Source organism: Ovis aries, chromosome 21, assembly GCF_016772045.2.
Source record: "Ovis aries strain OAR_USU_Benz2616 breed Rambouillet chromosome 21, ARS-UI_Ramb_v3.0, whole genome shotgun sequence".
In the NCBI taxonomy this organism is placed as follows: domain Eukaryota; kingdom Metazoa; phylum Chordata; class Mammalia; order Artiodactyla; family Bovidae; genus Ovis; species Ovis aries.
The window spans coordinates 39,289,797-39,312,702 of record NC_056074.1 but is presented as its reverse complement, the minus strand read 5'-3'; the positions used below and the strand labels follow the sequence as shown (position 1 = coordinate 39,312,702).

Sequence of the window (22,906 nt, the reverse complement as noted above, 5' to 3'; positions counted from 1 at the left end):
GGTGGATGAGGCCTCAGTCAGCCGATTGCTTTGTCTCTCTCAGCTTCAGTTCTAGATGCTTCTTTGGGGGTTGGCAGATCTTGCTTGGGTGGGAATGGGGTTCCTGGCTAGATTTCCAGTTAAAGGTCTTCTGTGCCCTAAAAGCAGAAAGGGTCCGGCTTGCCAGGCCAGCAGCCCCCAGAGCCAGGCTTTGCTGGGCGGGGAGGGTGCTTGGGAGTGGCTTGTGATCTCCTTGGCCAGAATGGAATTCCCTTTAGTAAGGGGATTGCCATGCACTGAAATTCAGTTGAGGAGCAGAGGGTGAGTGGTATCTATGATAAATGCCCCTGTGAATACTCCCCCAATGCTGCATTTGCCTGAAATGGAGGAGGGGAGAAAGGCTGTCTAGGGCTCTTAGACCCTAGACAGGGGGCACCCCATCCCAGTGTGCACCCTTGGAGTAGAACTGGACCCAGGATTCCAGGCACCATGGGTCTTCCTGAGTCCACACCCCAGATGTCCAGTGGGAAGGGCAACCTGGGGAGCCCCCAGCTGGACTTCTGCAGTGAGGAGTCTCTGAGGGCTCCTCCCCTTCTCCAGGCCCCACTAACTCCTCATTGGGGCAAGCTTGCCTGACTCTTTCTGGACTGATGAATGACCTCAGAAAAACGCAGTACCGTATTTTGAGTGTGACTTGACTACCACAGAGCCCAGGCTGGCTTAAGTGGGTGCTGAAGAAGGAAGGCAGTGTGGGGTTGCAATAGTGTGTTGTCTTGTGGAGAGGGTAGGGGTTGTGGGACCCAGGGGGGACATGGTGTCGGGGATGGAGGCTTGTGTTCAGGGCCATGAGAAGAGGGCATCAAGGGGCAGGTGTGGCAGTGTGGGGGCTGTGGGTGAGGGCAGGACACCCTCAGGAGATGCCCTCAAGGCCTTGGACTCAGGGGAAAGCCCCAGAGGAGCTGAGGATGCAGGACCACACCCCGGAGATAGAGGCAAGAAGTGGCTGGGGTTGAAGGGCAGGGGCAAGAGGTCAATGTGACCAGGCCTGGGAGGTGTTGGAGGCAGGGATCAGGGAAGCGGGGTGCTTCACAGGAGGATCCTGGGAGCCTGTGTGCCCCGAGGACTTAAAGAACCAGTGAATTACAGCAAATGGTTGTGGAGTGGGGGACTCAGGATGGGCAGGACTTGTCTGTGATCCAAGGCCTGAGGCCCCTGAATACCCTCATCTAGTGGGGTGGGGGTGAGCAAGAGGGTAGACAGCCAGCTCTGTGCCCTGATTGGCCTGATCAGCCCCCTCTGGGCTGTGATGTGTCCCCAGCATGGGTCTCCTGGTCCCATGTCGTGGGCCTGGCATTCTGCTGGAGCCCCAGCTATAGGTAGCTTGTCAAGGAGAAGACTGTCTAGGACAAGCCTTGATCTTAAAGTCTTCAAGAACAACTGGTGGCCCAGTCTAAGACAGAAGGTAGAGGAGACTGTGGGTGAGAGCTGGGCCCATGGAGCCACTCCTGCCAGGCTGAACTCTCAGAAGTGCCTGCTGCCTGCGGGGGCTAGGGAGGAAAGATATTCAGAAGCCAGCTGCTCTGGCCTGTGAGAGGGGCTCCCAGCCCTTTTGCTCAGATACCTAGCTTGGCCTGGCTCAGAGCAAATGTCTGATGAAATTTCCTCCCTTCCCTGATCGAAACACAGCGAGCCCCTGCTCTGTGCCAGGCCCAGTGCTGGATACTTAGGAGAGACAGATGGGCCTTGGGCCTTCCTGGCAGGGAGTCCAAACCTGTGCCTTCAGGACAGAATAGGGACATGGTATCAGAGGCATCCAGGGCAGAGAGGAGCATCTGGAGGTCTGCCTGGAAGAGGAGGTGCTTGATTGGATTCAAGGATGAGTGAGATATCAGCAGGGGGAAGGTGCTCTGAACAGAAGGCAAAAGGTCAGAAAGAGGGCAAGTGGTGTGGGCCTGCAGTGAGTACCCCAGATGTGTTCATGGTTCATGCAGGGAAGGGAGCCTTGTCATAATCGGGCCCAGATGTCACCATTTGATGGGCTACCAGCCTCCTCAGATCTAACAGCTGAGTTTGCCCCTGACCCAGGGACCAGGTTGCTGGGCTAATCTTGGTGGGTGTAGGGTTCAGGTAGGGATGGAGGACCAACTATGTTCCTCCCTAGGTTGGGAGCCAGGCCTTGGCCTCACTCTGGGCCTGGAGCCCAGTACCCTAATGTTATAAATGAGGAAATTGAAGCCCAGAAAATGAAAGAAACTTACCCACAGTCACGTAGGAATTCATGATAGAACAGGTCTTGGCCTCCCAGGTTAAAATCGAAGCCGAGAGGTAAGCAGCCTAGCAGATTCCTGCAGGCATGGGGAGGATGAGTCAGGCCTTCTGGGGCTCCTTGTGAGACATGACCCTTCCCTGGCCTCCGAGAGCCACAGAAGAGACGGGATAGTCCATTCAAGTAGCCCAACACTGACGCCTGGAAGTCCTGCCCACTCCAGGCCTCAGCACTCTCCTCCATGATAAGCTGGTATTGGGCAGTCCCAGCCCCACAGAGCATGCTTCTCTGTTCTTGGCTCAGTTTTCCAGGGTGGCTGAGCCTGTGGAAGGCCAGGTGCTCAGAGGCTTCATAGTTTGGGGTGCAGGTGAGCTCCTGCCCGGGGGAGGTTAGATCCTGGTGGGGAGAGCAGCCTGAGGAGCTTGGCGAGGCTCTGAGTTCAATAGCAAGATCTTGGCTGAGCTGGCTACTGTGACCAAGGATGGCTCTGCCAGAGGATCAGCAGAGGTGTTTGAACAGCAGGGCAGAGACCAGAGCACTTTGGGTGGGGGGAGGAGGAGAAGAGGTGCCAAGACGTGGTGGTGGCACATGGCCGGCCGGGCTGCATGGGACAGAGGGATCTGCCAGTGGAGTCCTGAGAAGCTTCCCTTAGATGGGGTGGGAGGCTTGTGGTGTGATCTGTACAGATCAAATGCTGCAGAGATGAGCACTCAGATAGGGGGCATGGCTTGAGCTGAGCTGGAAGTACTAGAAGAGAAAGCTACCACTCACACCAGACCCAGAGCTGCCTCTCCAAGAGGAGGGAGTGCTTCCACCAGCCCCCTAGGACCCAGGGCTCAGCTCCCTTCCGCCCCAGACCAGTGGGTTGCAGTGTTTTGGTTTGAGAGGGGTTGTCCAGGGGGCTGATGGGTGTTGTAGCTGTTGACCCAGGGGCTGATGGGAATTGTGGTCCACACTCCTGTAAGGGCTAATGAGATTTGTAGTTCTCACTCTTTGGGGCTGATGGGAATTGCAGTTTCTACCCAGGGGACTCCAGCTATCAGACCTAGGCTCCCACCGCCAGAGGCCCTCCCCCGTAGTTCTCCTGGGCCCTATATTAGCAAGTACATCCTTCCCAGATGGCTGTGTATGTATTTTCTTTTCTTTTTTTGCTTTCTTCTTCTTTCCGTTGTTTTATTATTGTTTTAACAATAATAAGAAGGCCAGAGGCAGTCAAGCCCTGGCCAGGTCCTGGTGGCCCATGGGGGTTCTGGGGAGGGGGAGGTGGGGAAGTCAGTGGGGGTCAGAGGTGGAGGGTGAAGAAAGAGAAAGTTGGGGATTTAGGTTAGCTCGAGAATCATGTGTTCCTGCCTAGTTCCTTCACTCACTCCCTGTCTCTCCTCACCTCCCTAACTTCACATGGCTTCTCACTACCACTCCCAAAGTCCGACAGGACCTCCTCCAGTGTGTCTGTGACCCCCTGCCACTCCTCATCCCTTCCCATGTTCAATTTCTCCTCTCCCCATGGCCAACTTGCAATTAGCCTTCAAAGTCCCTTCCCACGACCATCCCCTCCCAAGTCCTCTAACCTCTGAGGTGATTCCTACACCGCGGCCTGTCATGTACCTCCTCCCAAGCCCCCCTTCTGTCTGCTCCCTCCCTCCTCCCCACGCCAACACCGGGTTATGGTAACAGTTCCTCCACGACAGCCTCCACTCTGCACATTTCAGTTTTGTGTTTAATGAGGGGGAGAGGGCACAAGTGAGGGAGGAGAGGACTCTGGAGGAAGCAAGTTGTTCAGGGAGAGAAGAGTGAGGGAGGGAGATATCAAACAGATAGACAGGAAACGTTGTACGGAAAAGTTGTTTTTTCTTATTTTTTCCGGGAGAACCCGCTTACACAGCTCTGTTTGTAATTTTTTTCTTCATGCTAAAATCACACGGCCTATTTGTTGATGTAAGTTGCCTGAATTCCGTGGTATGCTATCTTCTTTTTTAAAAACAAAAGCAAAAAAAAAAAAAAAAAGCAAAAAAAGAGAAAAACCTAGAAAAAACCCTAAAAGATATCGTTGTTAGGTTTGTTTATATGCTGCTCTTGTATCTGTTTTTAAAACCTTAAACCAGTAGAGTTTTTTTGTTTTGTTTTTTTTCCATTTCTTTTCTATTTCCTTTCCTTTCTGTTCCTTTTGGTTTCTTAAGACAAACAAAAAACCAAAACCCAGAGAGCCACAGAGCCCGTGCGTGGGGTGCCCAGAGCATCCGAGCCGCTGCCCGCTTAAAGCGCAGGGCTCCGGCCGGCTGGCGGTAGGGCCCAGCCCGCTCTAGTCTCCGCCAAAGCCAATTGGAACCGATTTGGGTGTGTGAGGCTGTTATTTCTCTCTCTGTGCCGGCCGCCTGCGCCCCGGCCCTCGCTGATGCCCTGTCTTTTCTCTTCTCTCTCTTGTTCTAGGAGGAGAGTTAATATTGCCCATAATCACGGAGGACTCCTTAGACCCCCCTCCCGTGGCCACTCGATCCCCCTTCGTGCCCCCACCCCCCACCTTCTACCCCTTCCTCACCGGCGTGGGTGCCACCCAAGACACCCTGCCCCCGCCCGCGGCCCGCCGCCCGCCCGCCGGGGGCCCCTGTCAGGCCGAGCAGGACGACAGCGACTGCGAGGAGCCTATCGAGGCCTCGGGCTTTGCCTCCGGGGAGGTCTTTGACTCCAGCCTCCCCCCCACGGACGACGAGGACTTTTACACCACCTTTCCCCTGGTCACGGACCGCACTACCCTCCTGTCCCCGCGCAAGCCCGCTCCCCGGCCCAACCTCAGGACAGATGGGGCGACGGGAGCCCCTGGGGTGCTGCTCGCCCCCTCCGCCCCGGCCCCCAACCTGCCAGCGGGCAAAATGAACCACCGAGACCCGCTGCAGCCCCTGCTGGAAAACCCACCCCTGGGGCCTGGGGCCCCCACGTCCTTCGAGCCGCGGAGGCCCCCTCCCCTGCGCCCCGGCGTGACCTCCGCTCCCGGCTTCCCCCATCTGCCCACAGCCAACCCCACCGGGCCTGGGGAGCGGGGCCCGCCGGGCGCGGTGGAGGTGATCCGGGAGTCCAGCAGCACCACGGGCATGGTGGTGGGCATCGTGGCGGCCGCGGCGCTCTGCATCCTCATCCTCCTCTATGCCATGTACAAGTACCGCAACCGCGACGAGGGCTCCTACCAGGTGGACCAGAGCCGGAACTACATCAGTAACTCGGCCCAGAGCAACGGGGCGGTGGTGAAAGAGAAGGCCCCGGCCGCCCCCAAGACGCCCAGCAAGGCCAAGAAGAACAAAGACAAGGAGTATTACGTCTGAGCCCCCGGCACCGCGCCCCACTGCCAGCTGCCCCTCCCGGGAGAGACCGGGAGGAGGGTGCGGCCCTCTCCCTGCCGGGGCCCTGGGGACCCACTCCCTGGCTGCCTCAGACTTCTCTCACAAAGAGGAAACGCAAAAAAAAAAAAAGAAAAGAAGAAGGAAAGGAAAACCCCGTGCTCGTCCCCTTCCTCCTGCCGGCTGTCCGGCGCGGAGTTATCGTCCGTCCTGGGGCTGTCTGTCCCTCTCAGCTCTGCGCCCGCCGGGCAGGGCACATGCTTACAGCCCTGGGTTGATTTATTTTTTTAAGGGGGGTAGTTTTATTTTGGTGGGGTTGGGCGGGAAGGAAGGCTGGGGGTTTTGTACAGTGTCTGCTACTCGTCCTGTTCATTTCCCTCCATTTTTCTTCTTGCTCCCTCTGTTCCTCCCGCCTTCCTTCTCTCCCCAAGCCCTTCAGTCCCCACCCCAGGCTTGCTGTGTCTCTCAGTCCCCACCCTCCTTCCCCACTTCTCCTTTGTGTGTGTCAGGTTTCTCCCTTCCTTTCCTCCCTTTGGGTTTCCAGAGTCGGTGGGAGAAGGGCGGGAGGGTGGGCGGAGCGGCCCAGAGAGGGGCGGGGCGGGGCGGGGCCTGGGCGGCCTCGAGAGCCCTGGCTCCGCCCACCAGGAGGAGGGGCCTGCCTGGTGCCCCACCCAGGGAAGGGGCTCGGGCCTGGGAAGGCCTGCTCTGCTGTGTGCCGCCGGGCGACGTGCATTGATGGGGAAGCTGCTGGAGGAGCAGGGTGGGGGGCGGGGGGGAGGGGAAAGGCAAATGCAGATATATATTGAAGACAAATAATCTAGATATCGCGAGCAGCAGCCTGTGGCACCCGTTGGGCGCGGGCAGCAGGGAAGAGGGGGAGCCAGGCATAGCCCGCGGACTGCTGGGATCACTTCTCTGCCCACAGGCTCCCTGCTCCCCCAGTTTTTTTTTCTCTCTTTGTTAACAAATGTGTCTGAGTCTTGGAAAACACCCCAACCCCGGAAATGTGTGGGAAAAGAAAACAAAAACTTTCCAAATCCAAAGGTCCTGTGCAGTTTGTTCGGGTCGGGTGCTGTTGGGACACTGGTCCCAGCTCTGGGCTGGGATCTGGGCCCAGATGAGCCCATGAGAGCTGGTAAGTAGCGCCCAGCGGTTTGGGTTGAGCATGACTTTGAGCTCCTTGAGGCGGCTTGTCTTTGTCTCACCTTCACGTCCCAGACAGCCCCCAGGCCCGAGCGCGATGACTGGTCTCTGGCCCCACTGGCCATGGACCTTAGCTTCTCTCGGTGCCTGTGTGTGTGCTTAGTCGTGTCTGACTCTGCGACCCCATGGACTGTAGCCCACCAGGCTCCTCTATCCATGGGATTTTCCAGGCAAGAATACTGGAGTGGGTTGCCATTACCTACTCCAGGGGATCTTCCCAAGCCAGGGATCCAACCCGAGTCTATTGTGTCTCCTACATTGGCAGGCAGACTCGGGGTGGACAGATCCAAAGTGGAGCATCCTTTTGCCCTCTAGTGGCTAGAAAGGGCCTGCATTCTGGTGGTGGCTGCGTGTGCTTTGGGAGTGGGGGGGACAGCCTTGACAGCCCCCGGGGGAGGTAATGTTATTCGTGGGTGGGAAGAGCTTCAGCTGCTAGTCCAAGGTCTCAAGGTGGGTCCGTATCTGAGTCCAAATTTTCCCCCAGTTCCGCCTAACTCTGGGATCTCTGCCCCTTTTACATCTCTAGAGTTTGGCCCTTGCCCCTCACTGGCTGACAGTGGGCAGCACCTGGGGCTGCAGGTGGGAGAAGGGTCCCTACACCTCAGACCAGCTGTTTGCTTCTTCATGGTGACATGAAATGGGCCCAAGGTCCCAGACATGCGCAGATGGGTCTGTATTTGTTTATCCTCTTGGTCTAAAGGAGCCGAGACTCAAGGTGGAGGTTGTACATGAGGGCCCACACATCCTCGATTGTACTCGTGCATCCTCGGGAGTGTGGGTGAGTCTGCATCTCCCAGGGGGCTGCACCGGAGCACCAGGCTTCTGGAGACAGGACTCAGCCACACTCCATCACTCAGGTCTCCTCGCCTTCTGCTTGGTGGGTCTTGCCCCCCACCCCGCTGCTCCAGGCTCTGCCTTCTCAAGCTCTTGGCTCATCGTCACCCTTCATCACCCTCCTTCATTGCCCTATTGTGCTTCCTGAACTTCCACCCCTGGCTAGGGTGTTCTTGCAACAGTTTCATAAGATTGGTCATTGTTTAGGCCTGGTCACCTCCCAGGGTCCTTGGGCTCAATGCCCAGGGAACCCCATCCAGATCCACCTCATCTCCCCCCGCATCCCTCCATTCTGGGATGAAGTTTTTGTGGTGGGACCCTTCCCCTCATGGGGTGTGCCCCAGTGGCCCTTGAGAGTCCTCCCTTCACCCCGAGTCCTAACAGGGGTGGGAGAGCGAGTCGAGTCCTCCCCTAGCCACTCCAGGGGGTGGATTTCCATGGACTTGACCTCTCTTCTCTTTCCTGAACCAGTCACCAGGAAGAAGGGTTGGGCCTCGCTTGTCTCCTACCACTCAGTCTTGGAGGGCAGCCTCACTGAGGTCAGCTGTCACCCTCTGCGGGAGCCTGCGCAAGGCCTGACGGGGGCAGGCTTGTCAGGATGTCTTGCCCCTGTGCTGGTCATGGCCTCGCCCCAGGGTCTTCTGCTGCTGCTCTCCCTGTCCAAGGAGTGGAGACTTATCTCGGGTTCTCCTGCCCCCATCACCACTAGCCAAAGAAACAAAGACAGGAGGCAGGAGCTCCTTGGTGTCAAGAAGGGAACATCCTTACTCCAGAAGTTTCCAGAGTGGCCTCGAACAGTCTATCGGGGTAGGGGGTCAGAAAGAAGGACAGTGCAGGACTTGGAAGGTGGACTCCCGTCTGACTCATTGCTGTGTGGCTGTGCGATTGTGTTTTGCTTTCTGTGAGGAAGCTAAGAGCCCTGCCGCCCAATGACTCAGTAGTGAGGAAAGACTCCTGGCCTCTGCCACCCAGTGTGCTTGTCTGTAAGAGACAGTCCCCTTGGTCTTAACCCCTTCATCCTGTGCATCTCATGTTGAACTTACCGCCTGGGCCTGACCTGGGCTCCTGGTGTCTGGCTGGGCTGGCAGTGACCCCTAGGAGAGTCTGAACAGCATGGGGATAGGTGAAACTCTGGGTACCCTGCTCCTGGACACTGGTACTTGTGGGGATGTGTCAGGAGATTCTAGGGGGTGGGAGGGGAGAATGAAGGACGGGGTTGGGGAAGAAGCTTGAAGTGAAGCCTGGCTGACACCTTTGACTGTGAGACCTGCACTGGCCAGGCAGGCCCCCGAGTGCGGGAACGCAATCTCAGCTAGCGCGGGGGCTCTTTGGGCACGAGGCCCTCATCCTGGCAGTGGATGTGGAGCCTGTGTGGCTGGCGCTGCCCCTCCTCACACACCCTCCCGGGTGAGCTGCAGGCCTGGCTGGAGGCAGGAGAATTGCCAAAGTGGGTCTTGAGGCATTTTCCTGTCCCCGCTGCCTGAGGCTTCTACTGCTAATGATGGGGGAGTGGAGGAAGGTGACTGAAGCGGTGCCTGGCAGGGGTGCCCTGCAGGGTGCCTAGCAGCTGCTGGGCCAGGAGCTCCCTGTGATGGATATCAAGAGAGAGGGTGCATCCCAGGTGAAGGCCTGCCACTCGAGGGGCAGTGCCCAGGTGATTGCAGACCTGTGGTTGCTGCTGAGGGAGGCCCCTTTGCCCTTGGCAGGGCACTCACTCCGCCATGGAGATGACACTTTCTCCCTCATTGCCCCAGAGGGCCAGGGCCCTGGGCCTCCCAGCGTCCAGGTCCTGCTAAGTGAGGCTTCCCAAGTGGCGCTAGTGGTAAAGACCCTGCCTGCCAATGCAGGAGATGTAAGAGACGCGGGTTTGATCCCTGGGTCAGGAAGCTCCCCTGGAGGAGGAAATGGCAACTCACTCCAGTATTCTTGCCTGGAGAATCCCATAGACAGAGGAGCCTGGCGGACTACAGGTCATGGGATTGTAAAGAGTTGGACACAACTGAAGCGGCTGAGCACGCACACACAAGTTAAGTGAGGAGTGCCATGTGGGAACTAGGTGGGTCTCCCTGGGTCCTGGCAGGCTGAGACCACCTGGAAGGACCAGGAGCAAGGCCATTCTGAATATGGGCAGACAGATGACTCTGAGCACTTGGTAAGCTGGAGGACACCCTTGGGGAGGGGAGGAGTCATCTTCCTCCAGGCCTGGGAAGCTTCTGGAAGCTTCTGGCCACTCTGGGGCCCTAGGAATGCTAAGCAAGGGGAAGTAAGTCAGCGGGGGCTCAGTTGGGCAGCAGGTGGACAAGATAGAAAGTCCAGGGCAGGTGGCACAGCCTCATCTTTGGGTATCTTTACCAATGCGATCCCCGCCCCTTCCCCTTTGTCCTGGGGTCTTCACTGGAGGCAAATAGCTAAAGGTCATGACCTCCCAGAGGCCCAGGCAGAGAAGACCAAGCCAGGGAGTGAGCCCATCTCCCTGGGGGCCAGGGAGCTGCTTCCTGATCTCCCAATAGCCTTCTCACGTGTGTGCCCACGTGTGCGTGTGTACCCATCACTGATGTGTGTGTGTAGAGGTGTGTGGCGCTTTGCTGAGGCACCTGGAAGCAGACACACAGGCAGACCAGAGAGCACCTGAGCACAAGTCGGGGGTGGCTCAGCAGACGGCGCGGCTGCTGGAGACCTGCTGGGCCCCCACGTGTGTGTGAGCTGGGCCATGAGAGCTCAGGGGCCATCCCTTTCCGTCTGAGCACTTGTGCCTGGTTTCCCTGTAAGTGGTGCCAGTGCAGGGGTTCTGGATGGTTCTCAGATGGTGTCTGTGCCCTCCAGAAGCTTCACCGAGCACCCAGATTGAGGCCTGAGTGCAGGCTGGAGGGTAGTGGCCAGAGCTGGCTCCAGAGACCTTTGGACCTGGGCTCAACTGCTGACACTGCCCCCGTTAGCTCGGTGTCACGGCAGTCAGTTTCTGTGAGCCTTGATTTTCCCCCACATAAAATGGGGCCGCATCTACCTCAAAGGCTTCAGGAAAAGATGCAACGAGATGATGCCTTGAGGCGTCCAGCCTGGTCGGTGCCTGGCCCACAACAGAGACTGGAAAACGCAGCCGCTTGGCTGACACTCAGGGCTGGAAAGCTGGCCTGGGAAAGGGCGGCCCCAGCAAGGAGTCCCCACCGCCCCTCCCAGGCAGACTCTGGGGGCACATCGCAGAGCCGGAGAGGCGCAGTTGTTCGTTCTTTTATTCACTCTCATCCCCCTCGCACCACTGCCCCTCTGCTCTAGGGGAGCTGGGGACATGGGGACACCCCACCCTCTGGGAACTCACAGGCTGGTAGGCTGGGGGACAGGCGTGTGGCCACAGCCGTGGTGAGAATTTCACTAAAGCCCTGCGTTGGGCCCTGGGTCTGGGAGGATGTGGAGGTTGTTGTCAGGGAGAGAAGGTGGTAGACAGAAGACATGGCCGGGCGGCTGGAGTGGGGAGGGTGTGGGAGGGGCTGAAGCCATCTTTCTGATGAAGCTGAGGATAGGAGACTTCACTGTTGCTCTTGCAGAGGCCCTGGGGTGCAGTGAAAAGCTGGGGAGGCCGTGAGGGGCTGGCGGTCAGCCTCCAAGCTCAGGGGCAGTGAGCAGTAAGGAAGCACGCGGTTGACTGCAGGCCCTGCTCCTCTCTGCAGCCTTGAGGGAGGGGCGGGTGACAGTGTACCGGGCAGACTCCTGCCAGTCACACAATCTTTTGCCCTTTCTGTGTTGGAGGCAGCTCCTTAGATAGTGTGAGGCCAGGCTCAGCCCGAGGGGCAGTCCCCAGGTCCTCCGGAAAGGAAGGCCTTTGCTCTCCTTCTGCTGAGAAGTCATCCCATCACAGGCTTCCCAGGAGGCCTAAAACCCTGTGGATTTCAGGACAGGACGTCCCTGGAAGCGTGTTGCCTTCCATACTACTCTGTTCAGGAAAGACATGGAGGGTTTGTGTCTCATGGGTGCAAGTTACTCCTGATCTGTGTCTATCCTAGAGGACTCAGGAGACACGGCTGCCCTGCTCTTGGGCACGTGATGGGGGATGGATGGGGAGTGACTTCCCTGATAGACATCTAGGGCCTGTAGGAGTAGAGTCTGGGGCCCATGAGAATGTCCAGAACCGCTGCCACACCCTCAGCTCTCCACCTCACAAAATGCTGCCCCCTCGACCTCTCCCTAGGTGGAGCTGGGGGTAGGTGGGCCACTCAGGTCTCAGATGGTGGAATGAAGGGCAGGGGACCAAGCCCACACTGTCAGCTGGGAGACTGAGCCCTGGGTCTCTAGTCTCCCAAAGAGGTGCTGTGTGACTCCAGGCCAATCCTATCCCTCTCTGGGCCTCTGCTTCTCCCTTTGTCTGGCGATGGGGGTGGGTGGCCAGGCCCGCCCTGTTCTGGGGCTCCAGGGAGGGCGGAGGGGATGGCCGGAGCTTCCTCCACTGACTGCCTCTGCAGGTCTTGGATGGTGTCGGGCAGCGGCAGGCTGTGGGGCTTGGGCAGCACCAGCAGCGCAGCCAGGCTGCTCAGCGCGGGTACCACCCCGCATGCCAGCAGGGGCAGGGAGGCGCCACAGACGCACAGCAGCTGGACCAGAGGCCCCAGGATGGCTGCTGCTTGGGTGGCCATCTGGCACAGGCCCCCTGCGGTCATCCTGCCGGCATAGATGCACCTGTGAGGGGTCGTACTGCCTGCCTACGGCTTTGACCTCTCACTCTGGCCTGGCCCTCTCAGCCCCAAGAGGCACCATGGGTCAGGCTGGGCTGGGATGCACCTGGGCAGCCCCGAGGTCACGTGAAAGAGAAGTTATAGGCACGAACATCTCGTCTGGGGGAGGCCACGCCCATGGCACCCTCCCAACCCGGAAGTCCCGCCTCCATGGGGCTCACCTGAGCACAGTGGGGAAGAGCTAGGCGGTATAGATGGGGAAGCAGGTGAAGGCAGCCCCCACTCCCCTGAGCCCCAACACGGCAAGGGCTGAGCACAGGGCCTCCATCTCTGTGGATAGAGATGGGTTTGGCAGGCTTGTTGGCGGCGGTCCCAGGCTCTCCCCAGGACCTTCCAAATGTCTGCTCGTCACCTCCACCTGGGTGTCCCCAGACCCCACACATGCACTGTGTCCTAAGTGACCACATTCCCTGCCCCCCGCCCCCCCCCCGCCCAGTCTGCTCCCACCCAGACTCCCAGATCCAGACCCTGGGAGTCCTCCTCCACCCCCTCCATTTCTCTGCCCTTCTCAACAGCACCCCCACCCCCAATCCCAGCAATCCATCACAGTTATTCTGTCTCCACAATTTTTCATAATGCTGTCCAGTGCAGGCCGCCTCCGTCTCATCCAGACGGCCCAGCAGACTCCTTCCTAAGTGGGCCCTACTCTAGTCCAGTGCCCTTTTGATGGGGGAAAAAGAGGACTCTTTTCGTGGCTTAAGCTCTCCTAGGTCGGGAGCCTCTGGCCGCAGCCACGTGCATCCAGGCCCGCCTGCTCACCGTGGGGCACCAGCGTGTTGGCTAGGATGCAGAGGCCCCCCAGCACCAGAATCACAGGCGGCCCCGCAGCAGCAGGGTGCCGACCTTGGCTGGGATGTCCGTGACCACAGTAAAGGCTTGGAGCAGGAAGATGTTGCTGCCTAGGGCCTGCAGGTCCAGGATCAGGCCGTAGAAGGTGAAACCAAGGGCAAAGCTGAGGGTGGGGGTAAGTAGGTGAATTCTGGCTGGGGATGGGGCAGCTGGTTTGTTCTCCGACCTGCCTCCACCCTTCTCTGCAGGCTCTGTACCCATTGGTTGGGTGGTCGCTATGGACTACATTTCCCAGGTTCCCTTGCCAGTGTCACGTCTCCTGAGCTTTGGCCAATGGGAGGCACTGAGGAGAGACTGGAGGCGGGACTAGGGCAAAGCTGAAGTATTGCTCCCCGGCTCTCTGGGCACCTTGTTGGCAGTGGCGGCGTTCCCTCCACGGCTCCAGCTTCCACTGACCAGCCCCTTTCTCTGTGGTCCTGGTGGGTTCAGTCTTTGCCAGGTGGTCCTGGCTCCTGAGCTCTGATAACCCCTCTCCCTTCTCTCTGGTTCTTCCAAACTAGGTGCGCGCGTGCATGCTAAGCTTCGTCAGTCGTGTCTGACTCTTGCGATCCTGTGGACTGTAGCCCACCAGGATCCTCTGCCCATGGGATTCGCCAGGCAAGAATACTGGAGTGGGTTTCCATGCCCTCCTCTGGGGGATCTTCCCGACCCAGGGATAGAACCTGGGTCTCTTACGTCTCCTGCACTGGCAGGTGGGTTCTTTACCACCAGCGCCCCCTGGGAAGCCCCAGGGTAGATGTGCCTTTCTGCCGCTGAATTCTCCAGCTGCCTCCTCTGCCTGTTGGGCTCTGCAGTTCTCCAAGCAACTTTGCTGTGTATCCTCCTTGCTAATCTCTCCTGTTGACCCGTCCCAGCCTGAGTCCTCCTGGCCCCGGGCAGTTTCCTGTGGGAGCCTAATGGAGAGAGTCAGTGCCTCAGGCCTGGTCTTAGAGGCCCTCTCAGCCAGTGGGGCCAGTAGAAGAGTCGGCAGAGCCAGTGGATGCCAGCAGAGCCCTGACTCCAGGCTTCCTGGCTGCTGGTGGCCCGAGGCGGAGGCTGGGGCCGGGTGGGGTGGGGCTCGTCAAGCGCACACTAGAGGGGCGTCTATCTGCACAGGGTGAAGACACAGGTCCGGAGGCCCAGGCCAGGAGTGCAGAGCAGAGCTACCAGGCTTCCAGGAGTCTGGCTCACACTCAGCTCTTCCTGCATGGCTGAGCGCAAGACCTGGAGGGAGGGTGGGGAGGGTTGTCAGCATTCGGTCACTGCCTGGCCCTCCTCCCTATGACCCCCATCCTGGGGGCCTGGGGCCCTCTGTCCATCTCCCAGGGACCCTGTTCAGGGACAGGAGAGGGTCTGAGGGTCTAGCCCTGGGGGAAGGCCCAGCCTCGCCTCACCTTGACGGTCAGAGCATCCCCCACTGCCCTCTTCCCGTTGACGGTGGCCACCTTCTGTAGCTCCCACAGGCCCCGCTCCGGCCTGCCTGTAATGAGGAGCCATCATGCCGATTCTGCCAGCCACCTGGGGTTGGGGAGAGGGAGGAGAGCAGGAGGTCTCTGCCTGCGCTCCCCAGGGCCTGGCCTGCACGAGCCTCTTTGCCCCTCTGTCTCCTGCCAAAGGGGTGGCCTCACTGGCTGCCCCAGGCTCAGGGTGGCTGAAGTTTGGGGGCCGGGGGTGTGTGGCAAGCAGCAAAGGGTGCTGGCTGTGGGGGCCAGGTCCTTTCTGCCTCCTCCCTCTCTTGGGCTGGGGTTGGGGGTCCCTGTCCTTCCTTCCTACCTCCCTCCTGACCCCGAGCCCCTTCTCCCAGCCTCACCTGGGAGCCAGGGCTGGGAGGGCCTGTGTGCAGTGAACACGCCCCTGATGGCTCCAGGACCTCTGTCCTGCAGGCCCACCAGGGTTCCCCGCTGTCCAGCCCTCCTGAGTGTCACAGGGCCCTCCTGCCCGCCTTTCACCCCCATGGCCACACCTTCCTGCCTGAGCTGGCCCCTCCCCTGGAGCCCCTTCCTGCAAACATCCTCACACCCATGGTGGGGCTCAGGCCCTCTCAACCTGCACCCATTAGTCACCAGCGCCCGTCACCTCCAGCGCCCCCTGCAGGCGGCCAGCCCACGGCCCTTGCCTCACTTTTGGCCCATTTGCCCATGCCAGGCAACAGTCACCACCTCCTGGGTGCCAGTCAGCCCCACACCTCCCAGCGCCCCCTCCCTGTGGCAGGACCCAACCCCTAACACTAATCTGTCTCCCAGCCCCTCAACATCAAGCCCAGACCCCCTGCACCATCCAGACCTCGGACCACTTTCTGTGCCCACTGCCCCACACTGTCTCCTGCTGCTGGACACAGGTGCCCCAGCCAGACACGCTCCCCCCGCAGCAGGTGGGGCCCTGAGGTCCTTGGGGGTTTGCAGAGCCAGAGAGGGGGACTCAAGTGCACTCAAGTGTAGAGTTGACGAGACCCCGTGACCTGCCAGACTAGGTGTGCGGGAGCCGTGAAGGAGAGGGAGGTGTCAGGGCGACTCTGACTCCATTACCTGTGGGTGGCCCCACAGGGGAGGAGGAGGTGTAGGGGAGGAGGAGGTGTAGGGGAGGCCCCGGGGAGGAGCGGGTGTAGATGCTACATTTGTGATGCTGAGACAGTAGTGATGGGGACGTCACCCAGGTGGCTGGAAGCTGCAGAGAGGCAGGCCGAGGAGGGGGTGGGGGCCTGCAGCGTTTGGAGAAGGAGAGCCGTGGGCACAGGGGAGGTCCCGGGGGAGGACAGTAGTGCCCTTTCGTGGGCTGCAGGGCCAGAGCGACAGGTGGCCGGGCGAGGTCGGCGGGGTCATTGGCATGGGGTGGCACGTGCAGACGCATCTCACGATGAGAAATTTGGTTGGAAGAGAAGCAGAGAAGCTGGTGGTAGCTGAGGGGCCATGGGGTCCCCTCCTCAGATGGGCCCCCTAAACTGAGTGGTCTGTGATGCTCTGATGTGTGGGATTTCTCTCCTGCTTATCACTGTCTCCCCGGGCACAGCCAGGGCGCTGCCCGGGATGGTGCTCAGTGGCCATTTGTTGGAGTGAGGAAGTAGTGGAGTCACAAACGCACGTGTGCCCATAGCCCCCGCGTGGGCCTGTCTGCCAGGGCAAGCGGGGCTTGGCCGCGCGGGCCAGCATCAGCGCCAGGCCCTGGAGTCTGCCTCACTGACCTCTGCCCTTTACTCTCGTGATATGGGGGCCAGTCTGCCAACCCCGAAGGCCACCGGCTGGGTGCAGGTGCCTCTGCTCAGGGCTGCTGCGTGAGATGTGATTGCCTCCTGCTCCGAGGAGTGAATGTTTTCTCCGAGTGGTGTGTGTGTGTGTGTGTGTGTGAGTGTGTGTGTGTGTGTGTGTGTGTGGTAGCTTTGCATCCCATCTGCCCCGACCTGGCCTAGTGCTGCCAGGCCTGGCACAAAGGAGGGGCTCAGAACACGTGCCCAGAGGTGCACATGCCAAGGCAGGCAAGGACAGGAGACGGGACGGGCTGAGAAGTGATGGGAAGGAAGGGGGAGGAGACGCCTGGGAGGAGCAGGGGAAGGAGAGGCCCTGGGTCGGGGGTGGGGGTGTTGGGAGCTGGGCCCGTGCCAGGCTCCTGTGGCTCCCGTCTGGCTTTCTGCATCCCAGGCCTCTGCACCCAGGGTGGAGAGTGGGTCTCCTGCAGGGAGGGAGCTGGTCGGCACCCATCAGGAGTACACAAAGCAGAGGAAGTAGGGAATGGAGACAGCTGGCTGCAGCAGCGTCCAGTCGTGCCGTAGGCCACCGCAGCCAGGAGGACGTGGCCGAAGGTGTAGCCCAGGGAGTTCAGAGTCAACACCAGGACGCCGGCTTGTGCTGACATCCACTCTGCCAAGTGGAGACCAAGTGGGTCGGCCTGGGAGCCCGCACAAGCCTCCCCTGCCCTGCCAGGGTCGGGGACCTACGGAGAATGATGGTGTTCAGCCTGGTGCCCACCACAGCGAAGGCCAGCAGGAAGTAGAAGAGGCAGTACATGAAGAAGGTGGGGGCAAAGGCAGCCACCGTGCCTGCCACGGCCACCTGAAGGTGGTTCCAGGTCAGCACCCGCCAGTGCCCAAACCTGCGGCAAACACCTGGGGAGGGCAGCCGGGTCCATGGGGTGCCACGGCGCTGGCCATGGGGGTCTGGACCCCTCTGCTTGCCCACTGAGCGACTCCTGGGTCCAGACCCACATTCTGCATCCATGGAGGGAGGGCTTGTGAGCACAGGGCGCGCCCCCTGAGGCACTGGGCAGGGGGTGAGCTCCCTGTCAGCAGGGGCAGCCAAGCAGTAGCTGGTCAGCCAAGCAGCAACCTGCGGCTGAGCAGGCTTTAGCAGTGAATGTTTGATGAGAACAATGACCCTTCATGGCCCCAGAGGGGAGTCCGTGAAGCTGAGGCCCAGAGAGGGACTCAGCTTGCTCAGCAGCACAGCTGGAGGGTCTCATGAGAGGTACCCACATCAGATGGAGTTTTCTCCCCAGATCCCGCCAGTTCGGGGCCAGTCAGGGCCCAGGGTCTCGGGGCTCAGGGGCAGCGAGGGGACGGGGCACCTCACCTGTCAGATACTTGGCCGCACACAGCTGCTCCCACCAGGTTCCCGGCCAGGTAGATGGACGGCTCCATGGGCTTCAGGGCCTGAATGTCACACACCAGGTCCCACTGGTGGGAGAGGAGGGGCCGGGGATCTGAACTCAGGAGGCTGGGAGGGGGCAGCGGCAGGGCTAGATGGAAAAGCCCAGGGAGCTGGGGCTGGGTGTCCGGCCTGGTGACCTTGGGGGTCGTCACCCCTTGCCTAAGCCCCTCCTTGGCTCCCTGTTGTCCCAGGTCCGGGGTCAGGCCCTCTCTGGGCTCATCCGCCTCCTCGCCAGGCCTCTCTACAGCATCCACCCACGCTGGCGCCTTCTCCTGGCTTTCAGAGGCCGCTTCCCTCCGTTCCATAGAGTCCCCTTCCTGCTTGCTGGGTGGGCCGCCTCTCCTGTCTCCCTCATCTGCTGGAGGCTGCCTCTGGGAACCCAGTGACTCTGCGGAGTGCCCCTGAGACTCCTGCAAGCTCATTCCTGCCACCAACCCAAGAAGGACCTGGAAGCTGCCTGTGAATGCGGAGGCCAACGGTGGTGGGACTCCCCTCGCTGCCCCTCGGGACTGGGCCATTTTGAATCCAGCCGGCTGTGATCTGTGACTTTGGCCTCTAGGGTGTTAGGACTTGGGGACGGTCTGAGGGGAGGCCCCTACCTCACAGACCCAGCCGTCCACGCATAGCTCTGTGTTGGCCTCACTCCAGTTGGTGGCCGTGGTGTTGGGGTCCAGGAGCTGCCACTGTGGGTGGCAGAAGCAGCGACACTGGAGGGGCCCAGGGTTGGGGCCCAGTGGGATGGAGATAGCCAGGAGAGCCTGGGGGTCCTGGGCCCCAGGGACACTGGCCTGGGCCGTGCTGTTGTCCAGGAGGGGCACCCAGCAGCGGTGGCTGGGCATGGCGGCTGAGAAGTTCTCCAGTACGTTCTGAGGGCCAAGCCACGTGATGGGGACCACCAGGGCCCCCATCTGGAGAACCTGGAACTGGCTCCAGCTGTCCACTCGGTCCAAGAGTTCAGAAAAAGCCATGGAGCCTGCCTGGAGGCGCCAGTGGAGGTGCCCACCTCACAGAGGCTGGCTCAGGGCAGAGGGGCTGATGCGGGCAGCCTGCCCCCCGCCCCCCGCAGCACCTCCTGCTGCACCGGCCGGGCTGCCCAGGGCACGGCAGTGATGCCCGCCATGCATATTCAGCCCGGGGGTCTCTGGGCGCCGTCACTCAGGGTGGCTCCAGCTGGGACCTGAGTCTACGAGCTGTGACCCTGAAGCCACCAGCACCTCCCCAGAGACACAGCTGCCCCTGGGCCTCTGGGAGAAGCTGAGTTGGGAAGTGGGGAAAGGAGGCTGAAATCACCCAGGCTGGGGCACTGTGACCAGGTGACGAAGAGGGCTTCGTAGTCACTTCTTGGGTAATCAGTCACAGCTCTGAGGGAGGGACAGATTCAGAGGTCCCGCAGCTCCCACCCTGCGTGGGCTGGGCGGCCTCGGCTCTGCCCCTCTGCACCCCTGCCGCCTCGTGCCTGCCTGTGCCAGGGGCGCTGAGGGCTGACCCAGGAGAGGTGCTGCCCGGGGTCCTCTCAACCTCGGGGCTGGCGTGAGGCTGGAGCAACATCCGTGCTCTGTGAGGACTGTGTGTGTGTGTGTGTGTGTAGCCCGAGTCACCAGCAGGTGTCCAAACCCCATGTGTCCCAGCCAGCGTGGCCCAGCTCCCCGCCTGCAGCCCCTCCCTTCCACGTGTCTGCCGTCATTAATGCCCTCCTCCCCACCGCTTTGCTCTCTTGAGTCTTTCAGTGTCTCCAGACACCCCGTGGGTTCCTCAAGTTCAGTGTCACCTCGAGATCCCTGCCCCTCCCCAAATCCACTCCTGGATCCCTAGTCTGGTTTCACATCTCCCACACCCCGCCTGTCAAGCCCTCCAGTGGCTGAGCCCTGCTAACTTCTCCTCCCCTACCTCTGTGTCTCTGCAGCTGTCCCCTCCCAGGTCTCCCTGCCCCTGTTCCTGTCCCTTCTGCCCATCCCCACACTACAAAGCCCTCCTGTCGAATCCTGCTTAAAAGCCAGGGGCTTCCCCCTCAGCAGCACAGCAGGAGCTGGCCAAACTCCCACAGCCGAGGTGAGGCAGGGGAGCAGTGCACACTGGGTGGGGGACTCAAGAAAGACTGGACCCGAGCCAGGAGAGACCTCCTTGGTTGCAAAGGGGGTTGGTTGTCCAGGTTAAGCCAGAGGCCACATTCCAAGGTGGTGTTAGTGATAAAGAACCTGCCTGCCAATGCAGGAGATATGAGATGCGGGTTCGATCCCTCGGTCGGGAAGATCCCCTGGAGGAGGGCACTGCAACCCACTCCAGTACTCCTGCCTGGAGAATCCCAGGGACCGAGGAGCCTGGCGGGCCCACAGTGTCACAAAGAGTCAGACACGACTGAAGCGACTTAGCATGCTTGCATGTATACGTGAGTACACAGATGCACGTGCCTGTGTGTGTACACGAGCGCATGGATGTGTGTGCACATCTATGTACAAGTGTATTCAGGTGCGTGTGTGACGTCTGGCAGGTAGGTGGTGGGCAGTGGAGCAGCGGTGGTGACCCAGCTTGTCATGTGCTTTGGGTGTGAGGCTGCCCCTCCCCCGCCCACTACTTCTTTTGGTCTTGTTCTCTCTCCCCTCTGCTCATTCACGTAGCTCACAGGCACAACCTCTTCACTCCCTGGCCTCTGTGCCCCAACCAACCGACATTGAGCACCCTGTGTTGGCTCAATGGGCTCCTGCCATTGCTCAGACAGTGCCCCTGGCCTGAAATGCTGTCTCCTAGCTCACCCTGGGCCACATCCTGCATCCTGGACCCTCCTTCTCCAGGGAGCTCTCCTTGCTTACTCCTGCCTCCCCCTGGAGCTCAGAGTGGGCAGTGGAGCCCCACCTTCACACCGTCCTGCACTTTCTGTTATTGTCCAGCTGGCCTCATTTCCATCTGGTTCATGTTGGGCAGAAACCCTTCTTTAGAGCATTCTTGGAACCCAGGTTTGGACAGCAAAGGTTCCATGAAGACATGCTCCAACTGGTTTTAAAAATAACTTCTTCCCCCACCCCCCATAATAAAATTAATGTAGGCACCTTTCAAAACATTCGGAAAATATTGAAAGGTAATAAGAAAATGAAGGCCACTCCTGAAGTCACCAGCCACGATCACCGCTGATAACACTTTGGTGTAAATACTTGCACATGCTATTTCAGTCAATGTGAGTTTGATCCCTGAGTTGGGAAGATCCCCTGGAGCAGGAAATGGCAATCCACTCCAGTATTCTTGCCTGGAAAATTCCATGGACAGAGGAGCCTGACGGGCTACAGTCCATGGGGTCACAAAGAGTCAGACCGGACTGAGCAACTGAGCACAGCACGTTCTGCCTCAGAAGCCTGGGATGGAAACGAAGCTTAACGTCTTTTGTAAAATCCAAGCGAAGAGCCGCTGCCTTTTACCTGGTGATTCTAGCTTAGCCACACTTACTGTGCTTATGATCGTGTTTGCCCTTTTAGGGCCTTTTCTTCTTTACTGTGTTTTCCCTTTAAATCTGTTTGCTTGCTCCTGCTCCCCATGGAATCCATGCCTCTTCTTGTTCTGTATTTCTTCGGTTGGGTTTGGCAGGAGCTCGTTTTACTTCCGTTAGCTTTCTATTTGAGCACATGAACTAGGAGCTACTATAAATCATCTCCTCTCTTCAAACCTCCCACCCTCTCTCTGTCCTCTCAATAGATGTCTTCTCTCCTTACTTCACAAAGAAAGTAGAAGCCATCAGGAGCCAACAAGCTGATTCTCTCACCAGCCCACCTGCCTCAGTGCCCCCACAGTCTGCCTTCCCTCCTGCCACCATAAATGCCCCAAGCGCCCTTTCACCACAGCCAGCCCCTCCCTGTGAGCCCTCTTGCCCACCTCCCCACCTGTTGCCCTTCCTCCTTGGCACCTGTCTTTCCCTCCCAACTGGACAATTTCCATCAACGTACGAATATGTTCCTTTTCTCCAGACCTCAGAAAGACCCCCTCCCTTTCAACCTCCCATCTCTTTTCCTGCGTCTGTCCACGGTACAGGTCCACGAAAGGCTTGTACACATGCAGTTCCCGTTTCTCTCTTCCCGTTCTTTCATGGATCTGGTCCCTTTGTTTCCTGGACACCCCATGGTCTCCAGCGATGTCCCTGCAGCAAGTTCAGTGGCGTTTTCGGCCTTCATCGTACTTTGAGCATCGCAGCTCCTGAGCCTCCTCCTTCCCTACGACCCTTCCCCCGGGGGGCCCCAGGGTTCGCCTGCCCCCTGGCGCCTCTTCCCTCGCCCCGCTTCTCTGTCTCTGTGGCTGATTCCTTCTCTTCTCCCCACACTCTTCCCCCTGGGGCCACAGGGCTAGTCCTTTCCTCTCCTCTGTCTCTCTCCTCTATCATCAGGACAGTTCACCTCTTCAAAGACCTCTTCTTGGAATGCTAGACTGTAGGGCTTCCCATGTGGCTCAGATGGTGAAGAATCTGCCAGTAATGCAGGAGACCTGTGTTCAATCCCTGGGTCGGGGAGATCCCCTGGAAAAGAGAACGGCAACCCACTCCAGTATTCTGGCCTGGAGAATTCTATGGAGAGAGGAGCCTGGTGGGCTACAGTCCATGGGGTCGCAAGGAGTGACATGACTGAGCGACTCATAGTTTCACATTTTCAAACATGGGGACCTGTTGAAATATCCTAGGCCCCAGTTGGAGCCACTCCTGCCTGGGGTGCCATGCCGACAAATGAAAGCTTAGATAACATTTGTGTCCCCATAAATGCTCTGCTTGACCAGAAACTCCGTGTATGCAGTCCGTTGGTCCCCAGAAGCAAGCCAACCCTGGGCTCTGTACTGTTGCCCTGCTGCTTCTCATTCCAAACAAGGCTGACTATATGTTCTCACCCAATCCAATATATTCTCCTTTTCTCATCCTATTTTTTGTTCTTTATCTTATTAGGCTTCTTCCCTTCCCCCTCCCCTATTTTGCAGTTCTCTGAATGGAGATGATCAGTGTTAAGGTTTTTTTTTTTTTTTTTTTCATCTTATTCACAATTTTAAAAAAATTATTGGAGTATAGCTGATTTACAATGTTGTGTTAGTTTCAGGGTACAGCATAGTGGTTCAGCCAGGTTATTTTCCCTTACAGAATATTGA

General features: G+C 59.1%; 2 protein-coding genes across 17 annotated transcripts in view; one reads left to right on the top strand and one right to left on the bottom strand.

Annotated features, from left to right (window-relative positions):
* NRXN2 (neurexin 2) overlaps positions 1 to 6,617 on the top strand; it is a 100,310-nt gene extending 93,693 nt beyond the window's left edge. For 9 of the 16 annotated variants that reach the window (XM_042238083.1, XM_042238082.1, XM_042238079.1 and 6 more), the window contains one exon: positions 4,673 to 6,617. In XM_042238083.1, coding sequence (XP_042094017.1) covers positions 4,673 to 5,559 — 887 coding nt within the window. In that variant the 3' untranslated portion in view covers positions 5,560 to 6,617. The remainder of the gene's footprint in view (positions 1 to 4,672) is intronic. The other 7 variants (XM_042238084.1, XM_027959312.2, XM_042238085.1 and 4 more) reach the window with 1 other exon arrangement.
* Positions 6,618 to 11,135: 4,518 nt separating this feature from the next.
* SLC22A12 (solute carrier family 22 member 12) lies at positions 11,136 to 20,241 on the bottom strand. The gene is given in 12 exon segments (XM_042237962.2): positions 11,136 to 11,277; positions 12,055 to 12,261; positions 12,497 to 12,605; positions 13,095 to 13,148; positions 13,151 to 13,287; positions 14,257 to 14,387; positions 14,558 to 14,682; positions 16,857 to 16,919; positions 16,922 to 17,014; positions 17,092 to 17,246; positions 17,723 to 17,852; positions 18,405 to 20,241. Coding segments are annotated over 12 exon segments (1,710 nt in total). The 5' UTR covers positions 18,769 to 20,241.
* Positions 20,242 to 22,906: the final 2,665 nt, after the last annotated feature.